Here is a 27,773-nt window from a genome sequence, read left to right on the forward strand (position 1 = left end):
TTTACCGAAAAGTAAGAGAAAAATATTTTTATAAGTCAACATCAAAATATCAGAAATTATATTTTAAGATTGTTTAAAAAAAATTGGATGACAGTAATTTGTCACAAAATGGAAAAATGTAAAAAATCAACAATAAATATATAAAAAGCACTCCTAGTATGCCCAAGGTATGTATTTATCTTTTGGTTACTAGTGAAGAACGTATTTCTAAGTTTGGCATTATGGCCCTTATGATCTCCCAATAGATTCTGGGCACAGAGCGGGGAAAAAAGGTGCGGACTACGTAACTTCCGTTACCTCATTAATCGCCATGAATATGCAGATGATCTAGTTCAGGTCGATAGAGAAAGTTTACTTGGGGAACTGTGGGTTATATCGTTGGCCATTGATAGATGGGGGTAAGGCAATATTACAACAGATGCCAGAAGTATGTATCAACACATTAATAACTCCTTACTTACAGCAGATGGAACATTCCGAGAAAATTGAAATTGTTTACGAAGTGAGCACTTCCTGGTTACTGATTTGCATTAGTAGACAGCCGCTATGAGGCGTGTCCCGCGTGAACTATCGGAAATCACAAATGCCGCGATACGATTAATGCCGCGGTACCATGGGGTACGAGTAAAATAATTGTTTGCACTTAACCAGAATTTAATTAGGACCCTATCGCTTTGTCATGAGTGAGTATGGTTTTACGTCGCTTTTAGCAATATTCCAGGAATATCACGGCAGGGAAAACCAGAAATGGGCTTCACACATTGTACCTATGTTGGGAATCAAACCCGGTTCTTCAGTGTAACAAGCAAACGCTTTAACCACTAGGCATGCTAGGCTACCCGACCGCCCCCTATAACTTTGTAAGATCATGAGACACTTGTCAAATACTGATGTTAAGCTTCAGTTTTAATGTCCAAAGTTGCTTCATTAATGTAAGTTTAACCTGAAGATTTCATGCTACTGTCACCATTGTACACAATCTGGTGCAGTGATGACTTGCATTACACCACTTCCACAGGCTAATTTATCACTTGACTGGACTGGACTTGACTGGACTTTTCTCTAGTTTGTGAACTAACATACTTATACTGAAAGAGAAGCGAACTGGACTAATAGAAGCCTTTCAGCGCATCTTACACAATTTTATTGATATGTTACTACACCTGCATCAGTGAGGAGCATGACAATATATCTTTATACATCAAAGTGACCATATTGCTAGTTCTCCATTGAACATGTTGAACCTCGACTACAGGACGTAGAGCCATACAACTAATGTAAACAAAGAATATATATATCATAAGCAAATGGAAATAATTTTTCACATCTTTGGATATTTTCTAAATGAAAGTTAACCATTTTATGACATATGTTTATTTAAATGTGTAGAATCTTCAAAAAAAAAGAAACACATGCAAAACAAATTTAACATGTCCATGTGTTGAATTGACTAATATGTGACGAACTGTCCCATCTCCCTGTAGTAGAGGTACAAGGCTGGCTGCAAGGAACACTGAGTAGGAGGATTTTGATTGTCTTGATTGTTAAACATTTTGAAGGTGGCTTGTGACTAGTTTGACTTAAATGTCCTGTTAGCTTTCAGTGTGGTGCTTCATTAATTGATATGTCACAGTTTCACTCATGCTGCTCCATGGCCCCAAATTTACAAGAGGTCTTTTTCAGTTGTTAGCAGTGACATAATTTGACAAGCTGAAACAGAGAAATCCTCACAAAATAGTTTAAACTTTTAACTGATTTTGTTCAGAAGATGTCATGCTCACTGTTTATGATAATTGTATAATTTTGTACTGGTTTGAATAATTTTTATGCAGGCTGTGATTTTGTATTGACAAGACTGCACTTGTGCAGGTTAACATTAGCTTGTGCAGCCTAAGTTTATATGCAGAGTTCACTGAGTGCAGTCAGTCAAATATTTGATTACACAATTGCAGAGCATTAATAAGATGTCAAAGAGAAAACTGTCGCAACATTCTCTTTTCCATTAAAAATAACGTGAAATTGGACATAGTGTCCGTGGTGATTGAAGTTTACAAGTGTCAAAATGCGACAAAGTCAGCTGACCATTCTGATACTGATATGCAAACAGACAATTTAGATGTGCAGCCTCAATCTAGCCCAGGAAAGCAATTGTGAAAATGGTGAAGCGGGACACTATCCCAGGCATCTTCATATTTTGAACTTACTACGAAAAACATTGAGACGTACAATTTTTTACCTGTATGTTCATAATGTTCATAGTATTTTTTTGTATTTTTACAGGGAGAAAAAAACAATGGCTTTTATGTATTGTACCATAACATGAAAAATGGCCAAACTTCGAGCAAAGAACTTATTGATTTCCTGAGAGAAAGGTATGTATTCTTTTACACAATGTAATGCCATACAGTAAACATTTGAGGAGTAGTAATTGTCACTTAGCATGCTCATTAATTGAATGCTACACACCAATATGTGCTTGGCTAATTCTGTCTGGGGGGCTTCATCATGATAATATGAACCATTGATTGGCAGTGTCTGTATAACAGTATTTACACTATTCACAACTGACAAACCTGATAATACACTTGTTTGTCATTAATCATGTTAATGATATCTGTAGAAGGAAACCAAGGCCATATTTGGTTTAATGGTGTACATAATTGTCATGATTATATATGTGGTCCATCTAAAACTATAGGCGATTCACATAATTGAGTTTGATCATAATGATTGATAATGATGCCCATATTGTATAAATATAAAAAGTATGATTGAGATAAACAGACTCTGTTGTCAGTGTAGAGCTAGGTTACCTCAACTTACCTGCAGATTTAACCGTTCCAGATTAAATTTAGAACTCGAAGTGCAGCGTGAGGTTTCAAATGTTAAATTTAGCACACTAAAATCTACATGTAACCTAGCTCAACATGCTCAATACTGAAGAAGACACAATTTGTTAATCTCCATTCCACCACGTCAAAATCAAACACAAAATATTTACTGTCAGCCAATATGTTGAGTGAAGCGGCGTGGAATTATTCCTATGTTTTGAGTGGGTTGTTGATCTGAATTAAGGGAACACTGATAGCCTTTAACATGTTTAAGCAATGTTTGGTTCTTTATTAATGAAAAGTGCTCCAAAATTGGGGGTTATTTTTTATCATACTTTAATCACAATCGAAATGTGTAGCATAAGTACTTCGCAAGCCAACGTGAAGATCTAATATTAAAGTACCTACATTTTATGACCTATAATTGTACATGTAATTATTTAAAAATGCCTACCGACAATGGCTGAGAAAGAGGTGGTTACTTAGATTTGATGCCTCTGGCTGACTAATCAGAATCTATTAATTACCAAATTCATGGTAGAATATGGAATTGTCTCTGTTTCTGTAGATCAAAGTGTCTACCTTGTTATCGACCATTTGTAATGTGTTCAGAAGTTATTACACTGTACAACTTTCTTACAGTTGTCAAGTGGAGGAAAGTTATAGTAAACTTCTTACTAAACTTGCCCGCAGTGCCAGCAACAATTCTCATGTTGGGTAAGAAACAATCCCTTTACAGAAGTGTCCATCATGCTTCTAACTTAGCATACTCCCATACTTCTGTTTCAAATAGAATTATGATTGTATGGCTGTGAGCCCACATCTGTTTTGCCATGTTTGTGCACTAAGATTAAAACTGAAATATTTTGGCTAACATTTGTCTTATGCAAGCATTGATATGATGTATAAGTTAATCTTGCTCTGTAAGTTTAAGGCATGTTGAGAAGGCAATGACATGTATTTGAAAGTATTCATCTTATTAATTCTGTCTTTCCACTATGATTGATGTGATGACTGATGGAAGTTTGTTGTCGTTGCCAGGAGCTTCGCCCCCTTCTGGCATGTGCTGAAGAGCTTGGTGGAGAAGCTGGCCAACCTCCACATGCAGCTGGTGCACACATGGTCAGACCTCATCAAGGACATTGTCCGCTACAATGAGGAACAACACAAGCGTCACAAGGCGGTCAGTGTCACCATCTCCAACACTTCCTAGATGATTGAGTTTTATGGGGCTTCCTGATTTGTTCAGATTTTATTTAAATGAAAACATTATGTAAATATCACAACCTTCATATTACACTCGAAATATAAGTACTTTTACTTTACAGGTACTGGTAATTCAAAGAATGCTTATGTTTATCATGTTTAATGCACAGAACTCAAGTTTCAAACATATCCTACTCAAAAGAAGTTCAAGAACACTCGTGCCTTTCATATTGCTATTGTTAATCTGTCATCAGGTGTTCCTTAACTTCTTTTGAGTTGTATATATTAGAATGTTGTGGGGAATTGTCACCTGCAGGTTCTGATCCATTGTGCAGAGTAAATGAATTTGTTTTTGCATATTCATAGTTTAAGCTGATCTACGACCGTTGTAACCTGTGGTTAGTTTGCATGTCATATTGTTTTTTGTTACATGTATTTTGTGATGTTTCTGGAGGATATTTTCCATCTTCAGATGAAAGAAAGCGAGGCTGGCACATTGGAAATTGTTCAAAGTATCCAACACACAACAGTAGCAGTACACAAAGTGAGTTGATTGTTTGGAATCTGTTGTTACACTGTATACATGGTATATGATTTACAAAACCAGGCTTTCTTTATGGCAGTGTCATTCTCACTTTGGGGTGCGATATTGGTACATTACATTGCCCGATTCACACGACAATAATCACATAAATTGGGTATTTGCAACTATATCATCTTAATAATTACAATTGCGCTAGTTAGTGCATATGTTACCATCACTGACAATAGTCATACCACACTAGATAGTATACCACTAGAATGGGTGTTAACAATTCCTTGTTATTCCATTTCCTGAAACAAACTTTGCATCATGAAAGACAGGGTGATTTCATAAACTCACAACACTTTTTATTTAAATAATCTATAATCATGATAATAATGACATCCAAAAGATCTCAGATGCATGGACATAACAAAAACTACATGTTTTAATAATGTGGTTTCATGTTCATGGTTACTTAAGTATTGCCTTTTTCATTTTTAGGCCAAAGAAATCTATCACACACGCTGTGCAGAATTGGAGCGATTAAGGAGAGAAAATGCATCCCAGAAAGATATAGAAAAGGTATTATATCACATTTTGACTTGTATGTTCCATGCCACTAGTTACCAAGCTTGCAGGTAGTGTAGGCCCCATTTTGTGGTCTATCTGTTGTGTGTTCAAGAAAATGCTGAAATAGAAGAAACTGAAACTTTGGCCGAGTGTCTAACGCCATCATGAATTTGTTCACTGAATTTACATAAAAGCTGAAAGTTATCATTGAGACAGTGTGAAAATATCTTTGTGTTTTTCTCTTTCAGGCAGAAACAAAGTACAAAAAAGCATGTAAGTATTACATTACATATTCCAGTATGATGTATAGATTAGCTTTACACAATTGTCAATAGAAGCCCTATCAGTCATGGACCTGTGAAGATTCCGGGGTAGAATAGGTCTTCAGCAACCCATGCTTGCCGTAAAAGGTGACTATCTTGTCGTAAGAGGCGACTAACGGGATTGGGTGGTCAGGCTCTGTGACTTGGTTGATGCATGTCATTGATCCCAATTGCGTGGATCGATGCTCATGATATTAATAACGGGATTGTCTGGTCCAGACTCGATTATTTACAGACCGCCTTCATACAGCTGGAAAAATTCCTGAGTGTGGCGTTAAACAACAAACCAACCATCCAACGAACCAACTTACTAGTCATGTGGCTGAAGAAACTACTGATTCACCAAGTTCACTATGTTTGCCTTAGGCAATGATGAGGAAACAAAGATGTTGAAGATTTAGGCTCCAGTTGCATGGTCAACCCTCAATATGTTAATGGGTTGCACGGAATAACACTACCCTTGATTACATAGCGCAGCAGCAAGTGATTCAGTAAATAGGGTCATGGGATGGTATGTCTACGGAAATGATAACGTGAATATCACCTAATATATTCAGTTTCATATAACCAGGAAATAAGCCTAGTAGTTCCTCAACATGCATTATTTGGCGATTATATTTCCATAGATATTTGAAACAAGGTTGTATTAACATGTTTGACAGACTACTAAAATGTCAATGCAATCTCAGCTCTTCACTGGATACAGTTCTACATGTTATAAGGCCAGCTTGATTCTAAACACCGGGGAATCAAGGAGACACACATTAAACAGTGTTGATAGATAGGAAGTTATGATGGGTAAGGAACCATAAGGAAAAACTTGACAGTGCAATGCTGTATTTAATATTTCAGCAATAGAAACATGTTGTACACAGCGTACAGTCAATGGTAGAAACTAACATTTTTAGTCCACTGGTCCTTATAATGGTAACATATGGCAAAATCCTTAAAAAGGGCAAGTTTCTACTAGTCCTTATGATACCTTAACTATTTGGCAGTTTGGCCAGGACTATACGACTAGTGCTAATTTCTAACACTGACACAGTGCCTGCTGGGGAAACAGTACAGAACTATAGATTGGCTACTCAGTAATACACCTGGTTCAGTGACACATTCACCCATGCCTGTATCATGTTTATCATCTTTTCAGGTGATGAATATAAAAACCTTGTAGATAAGTTTGCTAATGTCCGGAATGAATTTGAGAAAAAGATGACAAATTCTTGTTGTGTGAGTATTTTTATTATTTTATTAACAGCAGTAAAAGAATGTGATTCTTGAAACAATATGTTTGAACCTTATCAAATCCTTTGAAACATCAAAAATCTGTGTTGGACCTTATGAGAACCTGCATACCTATATATTACGTATATGACTAAAAGTGGGACAAGACACCGATGCATTGGTAGGTCACAATTTTTTAATATCGAATAGCGATCACAATCGCACAATAAGTAAGAAGTATAGATTCTTACCTTAAATGTATTCTTTAATAAATATTACACCCAACATTAATTACTCGTGAAAACGTAAATATTTTCATACATTGCACCATGCTTGAAACTGCCAACTGTAAATCGTTGGTGTGCTAGGTATTTGGCTTCCTGTCTATGAGGAAGGTGCACATACAAGTATCGTGATACATAGTGGATTGTGAGCAAGGTGTCAAGATACATATCGGATTGTGAGCAAGGTGTCAAGATACATATCGGATCACACAGTTGGTGTATTGTCCTAGCCCTAGCGTTAACTCCAAGTGGTTATTTGTGTTTATTGTATAACAGAACACAGGTGAATATGTGATGGTGTATGTGCTTTGTCTTTGTAGCGCTTCCAAGAGCTAGAAGAGGAACACATCAGTCAGATGAAGGACTTCATTGACACATACGCCAGAAGCTGGGAGAATGAACATGTTGTCCTTGGACAGGTACATTCTGTTAAAACATTATGAAGTTGTTTAACATGTTCAAGAAAAAATTATGAAGGACAATTTTAAAAATACATTCTTTTAGAGTCCAGGGAGGTTTCTTTATAAAACTGTTTTAAAGAACAGCAAGATGAAGAATCCTTTATTGAATATAGATCTGAAAAATGTAAAGATTATTTGTTCAGGAGTGTGTATAGCACTTATTTGTGCCTCACAGCTATGACAACTTTACTTGATTTCATCTTCAGGGATTCACCCTGTTTCCTCATGTACAGAGATGCATGCGTTTATAATTAAATTTTCGTTGTGTTCATGGAAATTCCTGTATTCTGATTTGCTGAATTGGTCACATGTTATTGCATTCATTTCCCAATGAATGTAAAAAATTAAGCCACGCCCACCGAGGCGCACTACTTTTAGTACTTCCGAATATCGGGGAATCCCAATATTACAGTCGAGGGAATTCCCTTTCTGCTCACATGTATCGTCATGCACAAGGCATTTTGCAACTTTCATGCATATTCATTGTCCAAACAACCCTTTGAAACTGAAGGCCGAGAATGAATGAAACAGCAATCATGCAGGCTCGCCCGCCTGTTTTTTTCCCTGCTCGCCTCGGTTTAACTTTCATGTCTTTGGGTTTCATTTCTGACTGTGTTTTACCGTAATCAGGGAAGTAATGTTTGAACCTGGCGGGTTTCATTTCTAACTACATGTAGCAATTTTTTAACTGTGTTTTACCGTAATCCTGGAAGTAATGTTTGAACCTGGCGGGTTTCATTTCTAACTACATGTAGCAATTTTCTAACTGTGTTTTACCGTAATCAGGGAAGTAATGTTTGAATCTGGCGGGTTTCATTTCTAACTACATGTAGCAATTTTTTAACTGTGTTTTACCGTAGTCAGGGAAGTAATGTTTGAATCTGGCGGGTTTCATTTCTAACTACTTTTAGCAATTTTTTAACTGTGTTTTACCGTAGTCAGGGAAGTAATGTTTGAATCTGGCGGGTTTCATTTCTAACTACATGTAGCATTTTTCTAACTGTGTTTTACCGTAATCAGGGAAGTAATGTTTGAATCCGGCAGTAACTGACCATGTAATTTAAAACAGAAGTTTTCCCGGACATATTTCTTCCGGTTCATTACAGTTTGACTGTTCCAGTTCTTTTCGCCTCTTGCCTTAATTGACAGGTGTATGAACTTTGTTTTGATCCTGCTCTCCGTTGATTGGCTACTGACTGTGTAGGCGTGTCAAGTTATGTGCATAAATTAAACGAACACCTTATTCATGTCATGCCACAGTGTGTATTCCTACACCTGGAATGTTTATCAATCTCGTCATTTTTGTCGATGTGCAAACTTTTGTAAGAATCCACTATGCAGATACATACAGTTTGCACATCGGTTTTTCGATTCATACTTCAATGAACCGAAGAAATACACAGTCAATCCTTAAATGTATAATGTGGTTTCAGGCTTACCAAGAACTGAAGAGACACTCTGATGAGCTGACCATACAGAAGCTAATAAGCACCTTAATAGAACAGAAACAGACGGGGTCTAAGAAACCAGGTAACTCTTTCACACTCACAGGGCTCATTTCATAACACGGCCATGGGGACTTTTCCACTCAAGATTCCTTAAGGTGCAAAAAATAAATATCACTGCACCCAAAAGTTGCAAAATAATATCCTAAATGTTTTTTTAATCATAAATTTGAAACAATAAGTTTCATCAATCTTTGTCAAAACTGGAAATAAACAAATTTTAGTGATTGGAATACATAAATAATTTTTGTAACCTCAAAAGTTAGAAGGGTTAGCACCTGTAATGATTGGTTGAGCAATAAGTTTCAAATGAATTGTCTGTTGCAATGTAACTCGGGTTTTGATTGGCTGGAATAATCACTTCGGGGGATAAGAGTTATCTTCATTACATTACCAGGCCCATTGCCTTACAGCTTTCATTGTACAAACTTGTATTCCTGTCAGTCTCTTGTCATGTTTCAATGACTTGTCAATAAATAAACAACCATCATAAGCATGATAAGTCTATGGTAAAGTTTGGAAACTGATATTGATTATGTTTTTATTTAAAATTATAATGTGGCCCAGATTAGTATGTTTAATATTACCTTGTGTTTGTTTTGATTTAAGTTTGTGTAAGTTAATTAAGCAGCCCCATGTTTGGTGGACTGTGATCTAAAAAAAGGTTGTGAGGGACCTAGGTATGAGGTCAAGGTCACAGTGAACACGGTGAAAGTCATTTGTAAAGTATGTTTACCATTTTCACCAAAATATTTTTTCTGCATACCTTTAATGCAGAATAGGTCCCCAGCAACCTATGCTGGTTGCAAGAGGCAACTAAATGGATCGAATGGTCAGACTCACTGACTTGGTTGATAGCATCTCTTGGTACCCCAATTGGGTAGTTTGTTGCTTAAAATATCAATCACTGATATGTCGGTGCAGACCCAGCCATGTTGGCTGGAATATTGTTTAGTGAGGCATTAGAAACTAATGTTTAAGAATGTTTATGTAAACGGAAGACATATTTTGAAATTTGTTTTACCAGTTTTTGTTCTCATATTTTCCTTTGGGGTGGCACGTAGGAAGCTTTAAAATATTAATGTTGGTTATTTTTCCTGTTTCAGCCTCTATTGATTTTGTTGAGTTTGATTTAACAAATATACCCAATCCAAGACCAATGTCGCCAGAACCCAATGACAAGAGAGATAGTCTGTCTGATAAACAGAAGCAAGGTAGGCAGACGCTTTACTCTCAATCAGATGTTTTGCTTCAACATATATACATATTCATTATGGTAGACGTTAGCTTCATACTATTCTTTTGTTGGGATTGTTTTCACCCATCCCTTTCTTTAAGCTTGCTTGTATGATTAACAAATAGGGGTGATAGTTCATTATTTTCCCTAAGGATTTTTGGGTTCATTGTGAACTAATATCTGAATGGGTTTTTAGTTGGTATGAATAGATACAAACATAACTGCAGTTGAATGTTACATCTGTTAGTGCGTTATATTCTGTTTGTAATATGTTTACATGTAGTCAGTAGTTGTAACCATGGTGATAGCACATACTTGATGACAGTGGGTGTGTGACCTCTTCATGTCTTTGTTTTATCTTTTACTAGATGTGTTTGTCTGTCTTGATTTGTTTGTACGTCTGCATCCATATGATGAAATAGGAAGTAAAAACATGTGACATGTTTTTATCAACCTATTTGTAATACCTGTGTTCATGACTTGAATCATAAGACAATGTTATACTGTAGGTGACACTCATACCAAAGGTGCAATGCTACATTTATATGGTAAGGGTTATGTTGTTTGTTCCGAAACACTATATCTTTGTTTGTCAAACGACTATTTGAACATTAATAATGATTTAAACTTTTTGATATTCCAAACTGAATGTGATGTATTATGATGTTAAGTAAGAACTATCTAAATGTCTAATATATGAACAATTTGATGAATAAGGTTTTTATGTGATGTTGATGTTGGAGATTTAGCAAGCACTTCTGAAGATGCCATTTTCGTTCTGGTTTATATGTGATTATCTTTCATCAGTTATCTGTTTACTTTTTGATCTGTTACTATCTTAAGACTAAGAGATGACATGCCTTTCATCCTGAAACGGGGGCACTGGTGGCCCAGTCGTCTAAGGCGCCAAGTTTCGCTGTGTAGAGTTGCGTTCCTTGGGCACACCAAAAACCTATGATTGTGGGTTCGAATCCCGGTTCGCCAACCATGTTTCTAGGTTTGTCAGCCCCATACCTGTGCTCGTGGGTTTTACCGAAGTGGTTAACATCTGAGACCTGCATCACTTCGGGCTTTCCTCCCACATTAAGCTGACACGCCGTGATGTGACTGGAAAACTGTAAAAGCGGTGTTAAACCAAACTGACTCACTCACTCATCCTGAAACACATACTTCACAAACACCATAGATGCTGTGACATCACTGAAGCATCTTGCCCAGACGCTCCTGTGTACATGGTGTATGTCCTGAAGCATCTGATCTGACAATCCTTTCTTTATTGCCAGACACTCCAGTGTACTTGGTGTATGTCTTGAAGCATCTGATCTGACAATCCTTTCTTTATTGCCAGACACTCTAGTGTACTTGGTGTATGTCCTGAAGCATCTGGTCTGCCAATCCTTTGTTTATTGCAAGACACTCCAGTGTACACGGTGTTTCTCCTGAAGCATCTGGTCTGACAATCCTTTGTTTATTGCCAGACACTCCAGTGTACATGGTGTATGCCCTGAAGCATCTGGTCTGACAATCCTTTGTTTATTGCCCGACGCTCCAGTGTACATGGTGTTTGTCCTGAAGCATCTGGTCTGACAATCTTTTGTTTATTGCCAGACACTCCAGTGTACATGGTGTTTGTCCTGAAGCATCTTGTCTGCCAATCCTTTGTTTATTGCCAGACGCTCCAGTGTACATGGTGTATGCCCTGAAGCATCTGGTCTGACAATCCTTTGTTTATTGCCAGACTCTCCAATGTACATGGTGTATGCCCTGAAGCATCTGATCTGACAATCCTTTATTTATTGTTGGACGCTCCAGTGTACATGGTGTTTGTCCTGAAGCATCTGGTCTGCCAATCCTTTGTTTATTGCAAGACGCTCCAGTGTACATGTGTATGCCCTGAAGCATCTTGTCTGCCAATCCTTTGTTTATTGCCAGACGCACCAGTGTACATGATGTTTGTCCTGAAGCATCTGGTCTGCCAATCCTTTGTTTATTGCCAGACACTCCAGTGTACATGGTGTTTGTCCTGAAGCATCTGGTCTGCCAATCCTTTGTTTATTGCAAGACGCTCCAGTGTACATGTGTATGCCCTGAAGCATCTGGTCTGCCAATCCTTTGTATATTGCCAGACGCTCCAGTGTACATGGTGTATGCCCTGAAGCATCTGATCTAACAATCCTTTGTTATTGCCAGACTCTCCAGTGTACATGGTTTATTCTGTTAACAGTGAGAGTCTGAATAAGAAGTTAATTTGCTATTGGCTAACTGTACTGTCAGACTTTGTTGTCATTTCCTTTATATATAAGCATGTGAAGATTCTAACATTAAAATACCTTATCAAAATGCCATTATTCTATTAAATGATAACTATTTGCTTACCTCTTTTCATGTTAAGGTATTTCTACTAATCATTAAAACTCAATGTGAAAAACAATTCACAGTTATTTTGATTTGTTACCAGTTCCTGGGGGTTGAATCATAATTGGTCTGTCATCTTCTTGAGGCAAGAGTGTTAACTGACTAAAAGTCTAGTTTCCACCCTTGCCGAACTAGGCTTGTATTATGGAGTTAGATTTTAGCTGGACTAACGAGTCTATGAATAGTCCAATCAAAATCGCGCCCCGAAATGGAAATCTGGTTTGTAAATTGTCGTACAGATATCGGTCGATTGCAGGATTTGCACAGCATGTGCACCGCCACCGTTGTCAGCAGATATTTTCCCAATCTTTTCAAGTTTTTAATCAAGGTGCTGACGTGATTTGATGCACTTTGTGATCTAAGACCCGTTTTCTTACAATATAGATCTTGATTGTCGATCAGATCGTCTTGACTGGGCGAGGCCATTTTGTTTGAAGCAAATGCAAGTGATATGAGAGGTGGAATCTGATTGGTCCATAGGCGAGGCATAGGAGGGATTTAACTCGTAACAGCCACTGGTGGCACTACGATCGAGTCCAGGAATTCCAGCCTAGTTCGGCAAGGGTGGAAACTGGACTTTTATAGTCAGTTTACTCTCTTGCCTCAGGAGGATGTTGGTCTGTATGCATGGTATAACATTAAGAGTAAGAAGAAATCTGCCCAAGCCCAATTGTACAAAGTATCAGGTGGTCAAGTTGCAACTGATCACCAGAGCCTTGAACTAACATTGTGACAACAGCACCAGTTATTAATCTAAGCATCTGCTCAGTTCCCTGCCAGTGAACAACCTGATGATTCTTCGCATTCTCTGCAAGCTTTGCTCATTAATTTCCATCCACAAAAAACACGAACAAGATGCATAATATTTGAATATGTAACAGTTTGTTGTTTAAGTGTTGTTTGTGTCTCTGTCTCTGTCTCTCTGTCTACATGTGTGGTTTCTGTTATGTGTTGTTTCAGATGCAGCTTTGTTTTCTGGTAATGTATTGTTGCTGTCTCCTTGTTTGCACCTCACATGCCCCCTTCATGTACAATCTCCTCCTCGTCACCCTCTCCATCTCACATCACTGTCTCTGTCACTGTTGTTGTTACTTATTCTGTTGAGGTTTTGTTGCTACAACAGCTTCTGGCTCATGAATACAATGTATCTCATAAACACATGCTGGTACAGACACCTAGGTTTTGTTCTTGGCTTTGAAATCTGAGGGTCGGTTTAACTCAGGTACATTTACATTGTATGTCAAATACTAAGGTTGGGGAGTCATGACTATTGCAACTGGCTAATACTTCATCAAATACTGAAGCTGGAGCTACTAAACGTGAATGTATACAGGGTATATGTGATATTTGTTTGTGGAAGATATCACACATGGTTTGGGATTTCGTTTGGGCTTAATGCTTGGTTTACATATCTGTGAGACCAAAAATTCACAAATGTGAAATGAAAAAAATATTTTGAACTTTTTTGTCTTACTGCCTTTTTAATGTTTGGTAATGGGAAAACAGTTCCCTTTATGTACTTTAGGACAGGGAGTACCCTTTGACCTTGTGTTAAAACAATGCATTCTGTACAGTTGACGGCATTTTATGCACAGTGAAATAGTGACAGAATAGTAATTCAATTCTGAAACAGGGCTTTATATCTTATGCAGTGCAAACTCAGAAGCCACATGTTACATCAATCTGTGGCTGATCTCAGAATCTTTATATATATCTCTGGACCAAGAGAAAAACAAGAGAGAAAGTTGTAATAGTCTATATCTTTGTATATGTCCATGATGTAGTACAAAGCATGAGAGTTGATGTAAATTAAAGAGGATTACAGTAAGAAAAACATGAAACTAGAAAATGCAATTCCAAGAGAAAATTGTTTCCTCTGTGTGTACAAGTAATCAACAGTGATCATGCAACATCACAAGAGATTGTAAGAAAAACACTACAGGAAAACAAGTTACAGAAAATCATGATTGTATAGATAAATGTATAAAATACAATAATTGTAAATACCTGTCTCTACAAAATGTAACTGAAGGGTTTAACTATTACATTAGTATCATAAAGAAATAAGAAAGAGAAAATGTGAGAGAAATGTAAGTACTATCCAAAAAAAATAAATAAGTTAGAATGTAACCAAAGTTTGTTTACAATAATAACACTTAAATCAAGCCTTGTAGCATTTCAGTGCTGGGGTCGTGTGTTTGAGACGCAGAATATTTAAATTTTAATTATTGTTTTTGACAATGGAAATAAAAACGACACGTGTGGTGGACTCTATGATGATGCGGGCATTGCCTGAGAACCAAGACTATTATTTTATTTTGACATAAATAGCTAATAGGGTTGGGTATGCTGTGGAATGCTGGACGGAATGCTGGAATCAGAAGAGGATAGGTCATTATTGCATGTTGATGTCTCGCGAAGTTGAACACCAGACTAGTATATATGTTACCTTCTAAACATCATTGACATAAAGTATGAGGGCACATCATTAGAACCCAGGATTAGTAACCCTATACTCCTAATACATGCATTCAATAGGGTGTTGTTGAGTGAGCCAGAAGCCTGTGTCCCTTTCTGTACACACACCATACTTGTCACCACCATGAGCTGAGTAGCGCTCCCCCTTCACTTACATGGGTGCTCTGTTTTGCAGATTCTAGTGGAACTCCCAGCCCTGTGCTGTCGGATCAGCCGGGCCCTCTCAGCCGAAGTGTCAAACTGCGAGTCTCCCGCACATGTAAATAACATTGTCTGTTTCAGCCCCATTGGCTGACTCAAACACTTGTTGTTAGCTTCTGTTCTTGCTGGCAAATTTCTGCATGTATTTTGGGCCCTTGGCATTGGCAGTTGTACTGATGTAAACTCTTGTCTGATTGGCTGCTTGTACACCATGTAAGCTCTTGTGTACGCTCCTTTCCTCATTGCCATCACTGTTAAAGGGAGATAATCTCCTTACAGTCATTATTCCTCCTATCAGAATCATTCATATATCAGCAAAATAACCAGGACTGATTTGATGGCCGATTATGATGTCTTTATTTAACAATAATTGGATACATACAGCTGAGATTGAACATCATGCAAGTTGAGGTTTGATAAGATCTGTATTTTGAACATGGTCCATTTCTGAAAAGCTTACCATAGCGTACAGGTGTACTTGTTGTTCTGTTACAGAATATCAGGAACAGAGAAATCACAGCCAAGAAATATCAGATTTGAACTAGTTTCATCAGCTTACTATCAAAATTAGAACTCATTGATTTCTTCCACCATGGCATTGATTCCGATTTTAACTGTATGGCTACTTAGTCTTCAGATGAACATAAAATTGAGCACACCATTCTGCCCGAGTTTTATTGTTCTCTATTTACTAATCATTTTATTGGTGAAGAGTTTGGTTGAAAATGTGCTGATTTCTTTTTTCCGGATGGCTCTGTGCCCCTACAAAGTTTTTCTCTTTCAGTTGATTTGATTTGTTTAATGTGTGTTATTTACTTTACAGCCTTGATCTTCAATATTAATGATGAAATAATGAATTTATGTCATGCTCCCATGAAATTGGAGAACATTGTACCTGGTTTTCCAGGATCTTTCTTGAATACTCCAATGCTAAAAACTAACATCAGCTCTTGTTCTATTCAGTAAATTTAATCTCCAGTTAATATTTCATTATTGAAGAGATATCCTTATTCGTTAATGTCAAATTAAAATCATAACATAATATTAAGAATTGAACTGAGATTGTGAATTGTGTGTTATCTTATAAGGATTTCCGTGTGTTCCTTGTCAGTAATGTTAAACATGCACAGTGGGCATTGAGGAAGATCTTTATCCACAACCTCAGGATATCCATGCACATGTAATACAAGCATACAGTGAAATCAAGTCAGTCCCAACACTGCGTGTTAAATCAACCCAGCTTTGTTGACAGTTAAAGTTAGTAATGTCCATATGATTAGGACATTGCTCCATACCCATGATACATTAATACAGATATCTGTAATCGGGAGGATTTCACAGGGTGATGCCTTATGGATTAACAAGTACTCACTCGTCATATTTCCCCTCCATTTTTAAAAAGAGTAGAATTATGATCACATTAAGGATATTTCAGGTTCTGCATTTGGCATGTATAGTTTGATTTAAATGATGTTGAGTAAGTCAGTGCTATGTTGAGAATGTTACCGACACTGCAGCCTGAAATGCACTGACAGACACTGTCAGACACTGTCACCGCCTCCAATAACAAGTAGTGGTGGGGCGATACACCGATGCATCGCTGGATCACAATTTTTTACTTCTTGATACAAGTATTGATCACAGTCACACACTGACTGAAAAGTATTGATTGTTACCTTAAATGTTTGCTTTAATAACTGTTCACCTAAACACTAATTAGTAGTGAAAATTAGTAGTGAAAGTTACTAGTGAAAACGTAAATATTTTCATTCATTGTGTCATACTTGACACTGCCAACTGTAAATCGTCAGTGTGCCAGGTACTTAGTCATCCTGTATATGAAAAAGCTTACAGATCCCAGATAAGAGCACTTGGAAGTATCATGATACATATTAGATCATGAGTAAGGTATCGTGATACGTATCAGTTCACACAGTTGGTGTATCATCCCAGCCCTAATAACAAGCATGAGGACAGTACACTACCATCGCAATAGCATTGTCCAGTATGCTTCCAACAGCCAGCATTCCCCACCTGCAGCCAGTCTAGGTTGAAGTGACATGCCTGCCTGTCTCCCTGGCTATCCCTGGCTATCCCTAGATAGCCTGACATCTGACATGATTGTCTGCACTATTGCTGCTCATGAATATCTGGTGTCTCAATAAGAAGCTTGTTACCTCATCAGCTTGCTAATGCTCGTTATACAATATGAATGATGCTTGTTGGACGACACCCAACTGAAGTCACTGCTAATGCCAGGAGGGTAGCATGTGATTTACCTTGTTACGACTCTACCGCGTGATAACTGTGATAAGATTGTGTACAGGTTCCAGCTCTGTGCATGAATTGTCCTACTGTGCATGTGTACTGGTTATCAAGTGAGTTGTGCATCTGATTAACGTGCTTGCTTGTTGTGTGGCTTGTGTTGGTAGTAGTGGTAGATATAGTGTAGTTAGTGTTAACTGTAGTGTAGTGACAGCAAACTGTGCCAAGGCCCGCCCTCATTGCGGCAGTCACCGATCTCTCACAGACAATACTGGAACACATTTAGATAACGTGTCAGTACAAATTGACTTTGCCGTGCTGTGAAACCTTGATTGACCTAAACAACCATTATGATCATCGTCAAGCATCATATTTCAGACATAGGAGATGTTTTACCCTACTTACGTAAGAAACATGACAAACAGACAAAGTAATGGAAGAACATATTGTGTTAATGCTAGTTGTAAGTTTTTATTCACTCCATGACATAAACTGTAGTTTGGCCAGAACGTATGAATATCCTCCAAATGTCCATGTGTCCAGGGCTCATCATATGTGCTACTGTGTACTATCATTGGACATATTCATTGTCTTGAGTGTAGGTTGCATTACAGTCAAGTTCTTCCATGCTCTTCACATTTTGTTGGTAAATTGTTTTATTGACAACACAAGTATTGGACATCTCACAGGAAATACTTTGTTCACTGCAACTTTGTCATGTACAGGTGGGGGCCACGGGTGGCCCAGTCGTTTAAGGCGCTGCGATTCCCTGTGCAGAGTCGCGTCCCTTGGGCACGCCAGAATCCTATGATTGTGGGTTCGAATCACAGTTCGCCCCGATTATGTTTCTAGGTTTGTCAGCACCACACCCGTGCTCGTTGTTTCACCAAAGTGGTAAACGTCTCAGACCTGCATCACTTAAGGCTTTCCTCCCACATTAAGCTGAAACGCCATGATATAACTGGAATACTGTTAAAAGCGGTGTTAAACCAAACTCACTCACTCACTCACTCCCAGTGACACTCAGGTGTCCCAGTCATCCAAGGTGCCGCAATTCGAAGTTGCAACCCTTGGGCACCCCAGGAAACTGATTATCATGGGTTCAAATCTGGATTCCCCAGGTTATGTTTCTAGGTTTGTCATCACAATACCCGTGCTTGTGAGTTTCACCGAAGTGGTAAACGTCTGAGACCTACATCACTCAGGGCGTCCTCTCACATTAAGCTGATATAACTGGAACATTGTTCAAAGCCGAGTTATAACCCACGCACTCACTGACTCACTGATGTTTGGTACCCGAGTCAGCTTCTAGATCAAGGTTTCCCAGCAGTATTAGCAACCAGCATCTGTTCAAAATCATTCAGATTACAAGTTCACCTTAATATAAAATTCTGCTGCAGAGAAAAGTAACTGCTACTTTTACAAAAGTAACAAATTAATCCTGTTTCTATGCATTCTGTTGTGTACTAACTTGATTGTGTCACCAAAACAAAATCACAAGACTGTTTCCATGTCAAGTATGTACCCTAGATCTAAGAACATTGTGTAATAGTATAAGTATGTAGTAGGATTTCTTCTAAATTCTTTCAAAATGTTTAACATGTGGAGTATGTTGTTGCCTGTAACATGTTAAAGAGACAGTTTGACATAATTATGTTATCTATTGAAACCAAAGATAGTGATGTTGGAAGCAGGTGTCATCTGTGCAACTTGTGGTCTTGTGTCATGGGTGTTGGTTCTCATTTCAGGGTTTTTAAAATCGAAAACAAAAAAGAAAGAAAAGAAGAAAAAGAAGAAAGATAAAGATGAGAAAGATACAGAATCTGTGTAAGTGTTTCCATGGAAACTATTTGCTGGAGGTGTATACCAGAAACTCTCAGTACTGTTGATGTCTATTCTATTCATGCACAGGTCACATGCCTGTAGTGCAGATTGCATGGATAGTGTAATATACATACCATACTCGACGTAATAAGTGCCCACAGTGACATTTGCTAATATATTGGCTAGTGAACAATCTAAATTAGCCCCCCTTCCAATTGATCAATGTACACAAGACTTTTTTTTTCGTGTAGAATCGCACTCATATGTTATATGCACATGTATTTATCATGGTCAATTAAATTCGGGAAAAATATATCTGTCGTACATAAACATTTCAGACTGTCAGCATAAACCACAAAATTTATCTTTCAACATCTTTTTTTTTCTTCACCAAAATAATATTCAAATCAGAGCCCCCTATGTCTAACATGAGAGCACCCTGGGCGCTTATTATGTCGAATATGGTATTATCTATTGACCCTTTAATATACATTTTGTATAATTCATTGCATCAAATACATATCAGAGCTCCAGATAACATTTTGAGCAATTAAGTTTTTACTCCAGGGTTTCCAATTTAATTGGGTTATTACATTTTTCTTTGGGTAAGCAATATTTTTTCACTCATCTGTTCATAACTCTATTTGTTTTTTCCCCAAAAGAGTGAACATTTTAAGATTTAAAAAAATGAAATAATGTTTTAGATGTATATAACCATAGTAACTTTTCTAAATATATAGACTTGACTCAAAAAGTAAATTAGCTTATAATAGTGTTTCGGAAATTAGCTCCTTTGTATGCATGTTGAAAAATCTTCATTGAGTATTTACACATGCTGTTTTTATGTATTTGAACTTTTCATTTAATGCATGCGTTTCTGTATGAAAGTAATTGGGTTTTGAATGTTTTGGGGGGATATTTTACTCGAATACACTGCATATCTGTAGCTCTGCATATGATGTTGCACGTTTTAATGTGTTGATATTTTTGGAAGACATTAGAACAATTAACTTGAACATAGTTGTTGGTTGGTACATATAAGGCGATAAATATTCAAATGATCCTTACAAGGAAAAGATGGCACTTGGTACATGCTTATTGCTATCACTGTTGAATCACATACAATGAATAGTTCAGTATTACACTGTTATTGATTGTAGGCTATCAGTGGGTTGAAGGAGAGCTCATTATGATAGTGGCTGTAACATGGTTGGTTGTGTTAAAACTTAGAGCTGCAAAATGATCAGTTAGAAAAGTATTGATGGAAAAGTATTGTCACAATACAACAGCTACTGTATACACCTGTCTGTGTTTGAAGGGCTTCATTGTAGCACCTGGTACATTCATTACACAGTTTGGGAGGCGAATCTGTGTGTACATGAAACAGTAACATCAGTTTGTTAACAAAATAAACGGATAGACCAAAGAATAAATGCAAGATGTGTTTATACAAGTATCTTGATTTTTGCAGAGATACTACCGAAAACCAAGATGATGGAGTGAGTATATAGGTTTAACATCAGCCATATCAGCGATTTCAGTATATAAAACTTATTATTGAAGGTACTGAATGCTCATCATGCTCATAGGCTATCATGTATTTACTGATATAAGTGTTTTGTAACAGTAAGTGATTTAATGTTATTTCAGATAGTTTTGCAAAACCAATTACATTAAGTCTTACGATTTACAATATAAGTCATCTCAAGTTGATAAACATTACATGACCAATGTAAGATTAGCTAGACTGACACTATTGGGATGAGTTAATCATGTTGATAAGAGAATGAACTCAACAGGATCAAGTGGGATGTTTTTCATAAATTTGACTCCTTTGTATATTCCTACAGCCAGCAGCAGAAGTCGATGATGAAGGCTACACAATAAGACGAGAAGTTTCAGACAGTATCCTTGTCCACACTTGATCAAACATGTTCAATGACAGTATTCAATGAACCAAGATTTGTGGTTTGTCTGGTCCAGATACAGGCCACAGCGGAAAATGCTGACTGTAGCTTTTAAAATCATTCACTCACTCACTCACTCTCATGTATCATCATGTAATGGAGGTTCATGCAGCACAACACTAAGAATGCATATTTATAATACAGGCATCTTTGATTTGGCAATTATGATCATGATAATTGTAAAGATAACTATGATAAGAGCTTTGCTGTTCTATTAACATAATGAGGGGTGGTCAGGTAGCCTAGTGGTTAAAGCGTTCGCTCGTCACGCCGAAAACCCAGGTTCAAAACCCGACATGGGTACAATGTGTGAAGCCCATTTCTGGTGTCCCCGGGCATGATAGTGCTGGAATAGTGCTAAAAGTGGCGTAAAACTCACAATCACTCACTATTAAAGTAATGAATACAACAAGAGCCCCAATTCATCTCTATGACAAGTTGACGCTTTCCTTATGCCATTCAGACAATGGTGACAAGAACAGTTGGTACTCCAGTGATAGTGAAACAGATTCAGGTGAGTGCTGGTTTACTGATGCATGTGAATTACTATTGACAGTATTGACAACCAATAATTTGGAAATATAGAAAAGCACATGTAATCAGGGATAACATGGTATTTATCCACACATTTCAAGTATCTTTGGTAACTGCAAATTATGTAATTTATAAAATGCAAGTTTGCTTCCACAACTTCAAAAATGCTCAGTTACCTCCCTTATGTGCATGTACATTTGTACAAATGTGAAAGGAAAGGCCGAAGTATACACTTCGTTTTAAAGCAAATGAATGGCAAAATTGATGAACCAAATACTGCAGTCTGTCTCAAGTGCGCTTCTGAATTTAAAATTTAGAATTATACAAAGTATTGTGATACACTGTAAACCTCTCATAGCCATCCCCAGTATTTATAAGTTTGGAAAAGGATATGTTTCTTGTCATAAGAGGTGACAAACGGGATCAAGTGGTCATGGTGGTCAGCCTCACCAACTCACTGATGTATGTCATCGTATTGTCTAGATTGATGCCCATGATGATGATGATGTCTATCACTGGATTGTTGGGTCCAGACTCTATTATATAAAATAGGACAGTGAGTCTGATATGTTGATGCATGTACTTGGTTCTCTGTATCAGATGGCGACGATACCCGAAGAAAGATCAAGGTAGAGATCCGTCCCCTGTCTCCAAATGGTGCTACCCCTACGGGAACAGTGGAGGATATCAAGGCCTCCGTCGAGGGGCTCCGCCTCTCCCCCACAGCAGCGGTGAGTTCCTCACAAATGGAATTGTCAGCATTGCCAGGATCTTTGACAGTAGTTACCAAGGCATACTGGGTTTTGATGGGTACTGACCATGCCGACTCAGATTGCTTTGACCAATTTTAATGTTGTCATTAATGTATCTAGGAAACTTCCAGAAAGTGATCTCAGCTCTAAGATGACCGTTACTACCAAACATTAGCTTTGATCATTGAGTCATGACACTAAGATCCTTTTGTGGAATATTAAGTGAGAAAATGAAAAGGTACCATATGATTACTAGTTCTGTTTCTTTTTTCACAGCGGCGAAGGAGTCAGACTCCGATAGATAAGAAGATGAAACGATCACAATCTGAGTCTGATACGTTAGAGTAAGTACACCTCAGTCATTTTTGATATTCCTGACAGTTACCATTCAGCCCTGAAGGACTGCAACAGACATGCAATCTTTGCTACAGCTGTTATGCGAGTTAACATCACTATAGTGCCATTACTGACTATTTCTGAATTGCTGTCACAGTTGACATGGTTACATGGTGAGATGTTATTCTCCACGATAATGGTAGATACTTTTACATTTCAGTGCAATCAAACCTAGTCAAGATCTCCTGAACCTGGACTTCCTGGTGTCGTCGTCCACCGCTTCCACCCCTACTGGCAGCACTGGTAACTACAACCTGCCCTCGCCGCTGTCGCCACAAACACAAATCAACTGGAACAGTGCCTCGCCAAGCACAGTTACCTCCCCTACATCAGCTTCAACCAGTGAGATTGGCTTTTGCTGCTACCTTAGTTTGCCTTCAGGATTACTTGTGTTATCAGTGTTGTAGGCATTGGGTCATCACTGTCACAGAACACGGGACTTTCTCTTGAAAATGTCTGCAAAGGGATTAGTTATAGCTGGCCGACTATCACTTAAAGGGTCCACTCAGACAGTTCTATTGAGTGCATTGAAGGGGGAATTCCCCCATCTCTATATAGATGTAACTAATAAGCATGTGTTGAAATGTATGAACTAACCACATGTTAACCATTCTACCTTATCCCAGATTTTTACATTTTCTTTATACTAATCAATTGTAAACCTGTTGAAAAACAGTCCTCATGGTATTATATAAATTCTACTAACCATGACTTCCCAACAAGAATATAGGTGACTTGATGTTAGTGGAATTTGTGCATTGAAGAACTATTATTGTAAGTGTATTGCAAGTGTGAATCCTGCTTTGCCCAACAGACAACACCCAGCTCCCACCCAGAAACCACACAGACAATACCAAACTCCCGTCTGCTTATATTTCATTTCATGCACACAGGCCATCTTTGATTCACAATTCAACTGTAGTCATGCTCCTCACAGCGATATCCCGTTCGCGGAGCTCTCAATACTATCGCTGCCACCAGTCAAAACTCCCCACAGTGATAGATGACCTCAATAATGCTTGGAGTTGAACCTGCAACCGAATAACTGTTATGTTTACAAACAAGTGACAACCGTCAATTTGAATTTCCATTTCATGAAAACTATCATGTAATTGATATAGTAAGAATGTAAGGGAGAAGTTGATTGATTTTTCGTTAGTCTGCAATCTCGAACCAATCTGATTACAAACAACAAAGTAAATTCATCTGGAAAACATGGTCAGTTGTAAACCTTTTCAAAATGATCTATGATGGCATTCCAAAAGACATAAACAAAAAGTATGAGTGTTACATCATTTGGGGTTAGAGGGCAAATTTCAACATTCTTGTAATGGCGGCACCCACACTGGTGGCAGCGATGTTACCGAGAGTGTAACGAAGGTGTCACGCTCTGGGAAGGAGCTTGCAACTGTATAATAAAAGTGACAACTCTATCCATCCAAGAATAAGATGTTTGTCAGTACTTATTTCGGATTGGTAGATTGCTTGAGAGAGTTTTATATATGCACTGAGAGTCATTGTGAATTGTTCTATGTGTTTACTATGTGCTGTTGGCCACTGAAACGTGCTGTCAATACATGGGAAGAAGATATAGTTTCAACCAACTTTATGTCTTAGATCAATGCAATGGGGTAAACATGTTACTGCAGCTGCTAAATACATGTAAATACAGTAAGAATGATAAGCATTGTGTACACTTTCCTCACAAGCGTTGGTCACACCAACTGTACTACATACTTTTTGTTGCCAACATGCACAGCATATTTATATTTGCTTTGGTCTGCAAAAGATTTCCTCTTGATCATTTTACAAATTTATGGATTCATGTTCTGCCAAAGTATTCAAACATCCATCGATGATAAACACTTCTCCTGATTATGAATAGATATTAGTTGTTAATGTAACAAACATCACCACCAACAATCTTCAGTGTGTGCCACTAATGTTCCTGATAGTATTACTACTAATGCTTACTTCTTTCTGCGCTCTGACACTAACCCAATCGACCAATGTGTATAATGGTTAGAATTGTTTTTCAGAAACCCATGCTTCTCATTATAGGCTACTAACGGAATCAAGTGGTCGCTCGCTCACTTGGTTAATGCATATTATCGTATCCCAATTGCATAGATTGATGCTCATGATGTAATTCACTGGATTGTCTGGTCCAGACTTGATTATTTACAGACTACCATCATATAGGTGGAATATTGCTGAGTGTGGCGTTAAACAACAAACCATCCCAATCAGTAACTGTGATATGAGCTTCCTAGAGATAGAGGATGTAAGGGTAGGATGTAGCCAGGATTGATATGGTGCTGTTGTTTCCCTCCAGCCTTCAATGAGTTACTGGGTCATGATGTCAGTGGCAGCAGCACGGGGCGGAACACTCCCTCTGTCTCTAGTCAGGTCTCATCACCCCTAGGGGGCATCAATCTAACTTCAGCCATCGCGAGACCACCTTCACGGAACAAGGGTATTTTCTCTCAGGTACACACCTCTGTCAAAGGCTGTCTTAGTGGCATCTGTGGAGTAATCATGTTTAGTGTCAATTGTCACAGTAGAAGCAAGCCTTGTCAACAATCTCACAGAATATGGCATCATCATTAAGACTCTCCCTCCCTCCCTCCCCCTCTCTCTTTGTCAGGGGGGCACGGTTGGCACAATGGTCTAAGGCACTGCGATTCACTGTGCAGAGTTGCATCCCTTGGACATGCCAGAAACCTATGCTTGTGGGTTCAAATCCTGGTTCACCCCAATTATGTTTCTAGGTTTGTCAGCACCTTACCCGTGCTCATGGGTTTCACCAAAGTGGTAAACATCTAAAGCCTGCATCACTTCAGGATTTCCTCCCACATTAAGCTGACACGCCGTGATACAAGTGTAATACTGTTAAAAGCGGTGTTAAACCCAACTCTCTCTCTCTAGTCCAAGAGTATTAGATTGTTTGCCAATCACTTTGTTGTTGTGTTTGTATTTAAGGTGAATGGACACTGAGTGATCCATAGAATTTGTCTATTTCATACATTTATGAGTAAAGAACTAGTGGAAGAGATTGAATAGTCTGTCTGTGTGATTGTTTCAAGTCTAAGACGACGGGTCAGAACAGTCCAATCCCAATAATCTCTCGGTCAGAGAGCAGCGGCAGCGTGACGTTCAACACTACCTCCATGCCCATTGGTTCCTCCCGCGGTCCCAGTCCACTGACCATCGGCATGTCCGACACTGTGCCCCTGGCAGTGGCCTTCACAGAGACCATCAACGCCTTCTTCAAGGGTCACGATGCAACAAAGTAAGTTGAATGTAGTTGGAAGCAGTCTTTCTTCTTCGTTTGTGCTAGCTTTCTATACACAGCAATGAAGGCTACATGTTGGTTACAAAGAAACAACAAATTATTTCTTTTTCACAATATCACTCCTGAAAAGATTCTTGTCCTGTTTCAGTTGTAACTGTCCCTCTGTGACATAAGTTCATTATGCTATTGATGGCTGTTGGATCTCAATGTCCAACAGGCACCAGGATCTTAGTAAGTCACTACAATCTTATAAATGGTTTTCACATGATCAGTTTGCACTGTAGCCTTCATTCGTGTTAACTTTTTATCATACCCTTTTCTCCACTAATAATGTGACACCCTTTGTTATTAATGATTGAACTATTCCAGTGTCTGGCTTTCTTGACTCCTCTGTTGTATATACTGGCTCTGTCTCACCTGCATACTGTGTGCAGACTCTGTCCTCACCCTGTGGTGATGGGGTGGCTGGAGTACACCTGTCAAGAGACAGTTATGTGTAAACAGACACAGTGTCCCTTCTGGTCCCAGATATGTGGTTCCTGCTGGCTTTTCAAACTGCCGGTCCCAGTGGACTGGCAACTATAAAAATTACCAGTCCCACACAATTTTTGTCAGTAAAGAACAAATAAAATCGTATAAATATTACCTGGTTTTAATTCTTTCAACATTAATTTCAATGCAGTGAACTTTCATGGCTGACAAATTCAGTGTTGTCATTTCTGAAGTACACGTCATTCACACAAAATTCAATCACAATTTTCTCTTTTATTTCTGAATATTTCACCTTGATTCAAGACTGTCACTACAAATAGATATATAACCTTGAAGCAAAATATTATTTCCTTGCACTAAAAAAAGACAATGGGAAACCCTAATGATAACAGACAAGCTGATTTCATTCAAAAAGTATACTTTTTTTTACTAATGATGCTGTTTTGTTCAACAACAAAGATTTACAAGATACCTTATTTGCCGGTCCACAGGGACTGGCAGTTACAAGAATTACCAGTCCAAGCCTAATTCTACAGGTAAAAACTGGTAATTACCGGTATACAGGAACTCTGCCCTTACCTTTACATTGTGATTAACGAAGGCTTAGATTAGAAGCTGGTGTGTAACACAAACAGGAATTTGCCAAGCAGTGACATTTTCTCCACAACAAATCTGTTTTCTCGTCATGTCTTAAAATTTGAGATGGTCTGATACACCATGTTCATGCTGGAGATTAACGTAGATAATAACACTCCTGTAGACATACTTCAGTTATGTTTTAGCTAGATTGGAATAAAATATTTTTTCACCTGCATGTTTTCAAACAAAGGAAATAATGGATTTCTGTGCTGTCTTAGTACGTTTAGGAAAGTATTCAAGACCATACAGAACATCACATATAATCGTATCTTGTAAAGATCTTTGTTTAATGTAGGTTCTTTATGATGTAAGTTATTAATTAAATTGTTCAATCAAACAATATTTATC

The 27,773-nt window shown here is 38.0% G+C and overlaps 1 protein-coding gene across 6 annotated transcripts in view; it reads left to right on the forward strand.

Moving 5' to 3' along the window:
* LOC139479825 (F-BAR domain only protein 2-like) overlaps window positions 1–27,773 on the forward strand; it is a 38,632-nt gene that overhangs the window by 1,181 nt on the left and 9,678 nt on the right. For 2 of the 6 annotated variants that reach the window (XM_071262713.1, XM_071262716.1), the window contains exons 2-22: window positions 2,281–2,372; window positions 3,474–3,548; window positions 3,873–4,014; window positions 4,510–4,581; window positions 5,065–5,145; window positions 5,382–5,406; window positions 6,607–6,686; window positions 7,285–7,383; window positions 8,859–8,955; window positions 10,037–10,144; window positions 13,543–13,560; window positions 15,236–15,319; window positions 19,275–19,353; window positions 20,822–20,849; window positions 21,201–21,255; window positions 21,781–21,831; window positions 22,452–22,582; window positions 22,880–22,947; window positions 23,160–23,341; window positions 25,335–25,489; window positions 26,086–26,291. In XM_071262713.1, the coding sequence (XP_071118814.1) occupies window positions 2,281–2,372; window positions 3,474–3,548; window positions 3,873–4,014; window positions 4,510–4,581; window positions 5,065–5,145; window positions 5,382–5,406; window positions 6,607–6,686; window positions 7,285–7,383; window positions 8,859–8,955; window positions 10,037–10,144; window positions 13,543–13,560; window positions 15,236–15,319; window positions 19,275–19,353; window positions 20,822–20,849; window positions 21,201–21,255; window positions 21,781–21,831; window positions 22,452–22,582; window positions 22,880–22,947; window positions 23,160–23,341; window positions 25,335–25,489; window positions 26,086–26,291 (1,928 nt within the window). The remainder of the gene's footprint in view (window positions 1–2,280; window positions 2,373–3,473; window positions 3,549–3,872; window positions 4,015–4,509; window positions 4,582–5,064; window positions 5,146–5,381; window positions 5,407–6,606; window positions 6,687–7,284; window positions 7,384–8,858; window positions 8,956–10,036; window positions 10,145–13,542; window positions 13,561–15,235; window positions 15,320–19,274; window positions 19,354–20,821; window positions 20,850–21,200; window positions 21,256–21,780; window positions 21,832–22,451; window positions 22,583–22,879; window positions 22,948–23,159; window positions 23,342–25,334; window positions 25,490–26,085; window positions 26,292–27,773) is intronic. The other 4 variants (XM_071262718.1, XM_071262717.1, XM_071262714.1 and 1 more) reach the window with 4 other exon arrangements.

Source organism: Haliotis cracherodii, unplaced genomic scaffold, assembly GCF_022045235.1.
Source record: "Haliotis cracherodii isolate W230 unplaced genomic scaffold, xgHalCrac1.p SCAF_4, whole genome shotgun sequence".
Lineage (NCBI taxonomy): Eukaryota > Metazoa > Mollusca > Gastropoda > Lepetellida > Haliotidae > Haliotis > Haliotis cracherodii.